Raw genomic sequence first — 5,000 nt, forward strand, 5'->3', positions numbered from 1 at the left:
GATGTATGCATGATGTTTGTATGTATGTATGTATGTATGTATGTATGTATGTATGTATGTATGTATGTATGTATGTATGTATGTATGTATGTATGTATGTGTGATCAAAAGTTTTAGATATCGGATTATAGATTTCATTGATATTATCGATCGTTCTCGATCGTTGGACTTTAATTCTTATTCTTGTTCTGCCTCGTGAATTTTCGAGAGAAAGAGAGAGAAAAAAAAGAAAGAAAGAGTCCATTGTAATTAAGATCCATTTTTTCTTAATGGATTTAGAGTTCCTATTCACTCTCTTTGTCTATGTCTGTGTTTGTGTCTGTGGGTAGGTGGGTATGTGTGGGTATGTATAATAAAAACCAGTGAAATTAACGGGTCAACGAACGATAGTAAAGATCGATGAGAAATTTTATCGTCGAATGTACGCGTGATTTTAAATTGATTTTAAGCCTGTCGTCTCTTCTTTTTTTTCCCTTTTTTTTCTTTTTTTTTTTTTTATATTAGTTTTGCATGTGAAAGGGATTGAATGTAAAAAGGAAGAGGATTGTTTTCCGGAATAAAAGTGTGACAATTTTACGAAAGAGTCACATATCTTTTTTTGCGTACGTATGTGTATGTCTGTCTGTCTGCGTGTGTTTGCCTATATGTGGGTGTGTGTATGCGCTCACACGTGCGTGTCTATTATTATCATCATCATCATTATTATTATTATTATTATTATTATTATTATTATTATTATTATTACTATTATTATCGTTATCATTATCATTATCATTATCATAACTATTATTTATTAAAATTCTTTCATCACATGGATCCATCGTACGTGTATATTAAAATTGTTCTAATCTTTCTAAATGTGTCACTTGTTGTCTCTCTTTGTCTTCTTCTTCTTCTTTTTTTTTATTTTTTTGTTCTTTGAATTTAAAAAAAAACAAACAAGAAAAAAAGGGGGAGAAAAAAGAAAAAAAAAACAACAACGACATATTTCACATACGGGTCTGATTAATATTTGTTATGTGGGTTTTTGGTTTGATTAATTAACGTAAATATTGTCCGACGATATTATTGCATTACGGTTTTCTTTTCTTTTTGTTTCTTTTTTCCTTGCTTCTCTTTTTGTCCTTTGTTTTTTGTTTCTTTCTTTTTTTTTCTCTTTTATTTATTTATTTATTTTTTTTTTCTTTCCTTTTTTTTTTTGGATTAATCAAATATCTATTTTCAGATAGAAGACTGTCCTCGAGATCGACGAAGTTGTCTACATCTTCGTTAATGCTGAACAAGTTCGTATGTCATCAGTGCAACGCTGGATACCGACGTATGGGAGATCTGACGAGGCACAAATGTACTTACATACAAAGATACGCATGTCCGTATTGTAACAAGAAAGATAATTCGACGACGAATTTGTACAAGCATATAAAAAAGTGGCACCCTACGAATCAAGCCTGTTTGAAAAAATTCTTTTGAAATGTGCTTACGAACGAAAATAAAGAAAATTTTAGACGACTCCGTCAAACCCTCACGCTCCGATCGTCCGTGAATCAAAAAAACTAAAAAAAAAGAAAAAAAAGAAAAAGAAATCAACATCGAGAATATTTCTTAATACAATTCTTGTTTCTAATTTTAATCGACTATTCCTTTTTCTCTTTTTTCTTTCTTTCTTTTTTTTTTCTTTTCTTTTCTTTTTCATTCAGACTCATATCTCTTTCATACAGTGTTTTCTTACAGTTAATATATCCTTCTCCCCTCTTTTAGGAAATATTCGATAACAATTGGATGTACCTATATATATATATACATATATATACATATACATACATATAAGTAGAAACAAACTCTTATTTTACCTTTCCAATTGTTCAAAGTTTAGCTGTAAAAAAATCGAATTTTGTTGAACCGTATTATATAAATAAAACGAACGATACTGTAATCCTCATAACTTGGTTATTTTTTCAGATAATCGAGATAATCAGAAGTTGGCTAATTTGGAACTGATTTATGGATCGTTGCCATACGAAAGATCTGCGGTTGGTTCTGATTTAGGATACAAATATCATTACGATCAACGGAAGAGTTTCGAGTGTCTCAAGTGTGGTACATTTTTCACGCAAAAGACAACGATAACGAGACACGTAAGATACTTCTGCGGACGGGGATATCGTTATCAGTGTCCTTATTGCGATACCAAAGCATCATGCTCGTCGAACATCTACAGACACGTGAGATCACGTCACAAGGGTTTAGAGGCACATGCCGTAAAGCTCTTCACATCATTCGAACCCCATAGAACGACTCATCAGTACGGGAATACCATCGATGGAGAACAATCTCAACGTTTTGCCATATAAACTGTAGATACATATATATATATATATATATAGATACACACATATATATATACACAGATATATATATATATATAGATATAATTTAATGATTATAAGAAACGATTAATGTGTACTATATATATCATCAATCTAATATCCAATTTCTTTCCAAATCTCGGCAATATAAAATATTCCTCGAATATCAATATCCCGTATAAAAAGAAAAAGAAAAGAAAAAAGAAAAAGAGCTCCTGTTTTTTATTTGATTATATATATATGTATATTTTTTTTTTATTTTTATTTTTTCTTTTATATTCATTTTTTCATTCTTTCTTCTAATTTTTTGTTTAATTAAAAAAAATTTTTTTTTATGTTAACTATAGTAACAAACCTATTGGTTTTGGATATATGTGTATATATATATATATATATATATATATATATATATATACACATGCACGTATATATGTATACGTCCAAATGGGTTCGCGATACGAAGAAAAGGTTCAAGTATATATCAAGTTGAAATACGAAGAGGGTTGTCTATGGTGTTCTACCCATTGAGTCCGATTCTTATCCAATGAGTGTGTGAATATTTCTTTAAATTTATTTTTATTTATTTCTTTTCTCTTTTCTTTCCTTTTCTTATCTTTTCTTTTTTTTTCTTTCCTTTCCTGACCTTTTCTTTTCTTTTCTTTTCTTTTCTTTTCTTTTCTGTTTTCTTTTCTATCGTCGTTTCGTCGTCGAGAACAAAGCATTTACTTTCGTTTTTACTAATATTTTTAATTAACATTTCAGGTATTTGGCGTGACAGTCCAGAAGGGAAACGACGGAAAATCTATTCCGATAACAAGAGTCACTACTGTCCAAGATGCAATCGGGGATTCACGCTGAAGAAGAACATGAATCGTCACTTACGTCACGAATGTGGAATGGCACCAAAATATCAATGTCCATATTGCGACAAACCATCAAAATTCACTCAAAATATTTATGCGCATATTCGAAAGTATCATCCTGGTCAATCGTTATGTTTTAAGAGGCTTTATTAAAGCAAAGAAAAGAAAAAAAAAGAAAAGAAAAAAAAGAAAAAAAAAAGAGAAAACAATAATAATAATAATAATAATAATAATAATAATAATAATAATAATAATAATAATAATAATATTAATAATAATAAATTCGTATATACATATATGGGGCCGTTTAAAATTAAAGTAGCTGGTAGTAAGTGAAATTGTTTGCTCATTTGATTTAATATCATGGTTTTAGACACATCATGTCTCGGTGTGTCTAAAAAATTTTGAAAAAGGGCAGTCCAATTTTTTTTTTTTAAATCATCTAAGAACATTCGGTTCACTCCTTCTTGTATCATTGCATTTTATAAAACTTTTTTATACTTTATCCCTCATTATTCGATCAATCAATTTTTAAATGGCTCACATATAGGAATCTTTTTTCTTGATCATCTCGATAATTAACAAAGTCTTTTTGGCTTTTTTTTCTTTTCCTTTATTTTTTCTTTTTCTTTACTTGATTTATATCAATTTGATTCGAACAATAAAGTTCCTTCTTGTTATTTTTTTTTTTTTCCAGAGTTTTCATTCCTCAATGAAGAAAATGATTGACGTTTTCGAAAACTTTTTTGTAAATTGTGTCTTCCTCTTTCTAATTCTTTTTTTTTTTTTTTTTAATATACCTCTGTCCAAAGAGAACGGACGAAGCTTAATTTTTAATTTCCAGGTTCTTCATTTTGGATCTTATTAATTTTATGAAAAAAATACACTTGGCCGTTTCGATAATAATAATTGATACGACAAGAAACACATGGTTGATATGTTGATAAGAAAAATACAAAGTGTTGTTTAAATATCTAACTAAGAAACTTTATTATTCCTTCCTGTCTTTATTACGTCATATCTAATCATCAACATTTATTAATTATCATTTGAAGAATCGATTATATGTCTTGTCCGTTGTTGCCGTTGTTGCGTCCGTAACGAGAAAGGAAAATAAAAATAAAAAATAAAAAAAAAAAAAAAAGAAAAATAAAGAAATGAATAGAAACGAAACGACGACGAACGAAGGGAAACGAAAATGAGAAAAAACAAAAGAAGCGAAACGAGAAATAAAAAATTGAAATCGAATAATAAAACAAAAAAGAAAACAAAACGAAAGAAAGTTGTCCTCGCAAATTTGCTAAGTAATAATAGACCTAATTGCATTTCCTCTGATGCGAAAACCGTTCTTTCAGCTTTCTTTCAAGCGTCATCGTCGTCATCTTATTTCCATGGAGTACCACTTCTACCTGGGAGAAGAGTAAGAAGATGCCTAATTCCAAACACGGCTTTGAGAGGGACCTACGAATGTCCAAATTGTCGAAAGATCTACAAGTGGTATCGGGGTCTTCACAGGCATTTGACGTACGAATGCGGCAAGGCACCACGTTTCAAGTGTCCTCATTGCGTCTACGCAGGAAAACATAGATCTCACGTCTACTCCCATATCAAGAGCAATCATCATAATCGACCTGTTTACGCGCTCGACACTCAAGAAGATTAAATAATATAATTAAATAGTGTATATATATATATATAATATATATATATATTATTTGTAATTTATATTAAATTAATTAATTAAATTAAATAATATAATTGAATAATATAT

The 5,000-nt window shown here is 29.4% G+C and overlaps 1 protein-coding gene across 22 annotated transcripts in view; it reads left to right on the plus strand.

Moving 5' to 3' along the window:
• LOC122633700 (longitudinals lacking protein, isoforms A/B/D/L) overlaps positions 1-5,000 on the plus strand; it is a 268,756-nt gene that overhangs the window by 111,185 nt on the left and 152,571 nt on the right. Inside the window, exon 7 of one of the 22 annotated variants that reach the window (XM_043821968.1) lies at positions 1,960-2,366. The exons of the other annotated variants lie outside the window; for them this stretch is intronic. Within the exon in view, the coding sequence (XP_043677903.1) occupies positions 1,960-2,351 (392 nt within the window). The 3' untranslated portion in view covers positions 2,352-2,366. Of the gene's footprint in view, positions 1-1,959; positions 2,367-5,000 lie in introns of those variants that run through there. 22 annotated transcript variants of the gene reach the window in all.

This window comes from Vespula pensylvanica, chromosome 13 (assembly GCF_014466175.1).
Source record: "Vespula pensylvanica isolate Volc-1 chromosome 13, ASM1446617v1, whole genome shotgun sequence".
Classification (NCBI taxonomy): Eukaryota; Metazoa; Arthropoda; class Insecta; order Hymenoptera; family Vespidae; genus Vespula; species Vespula pensylvanica.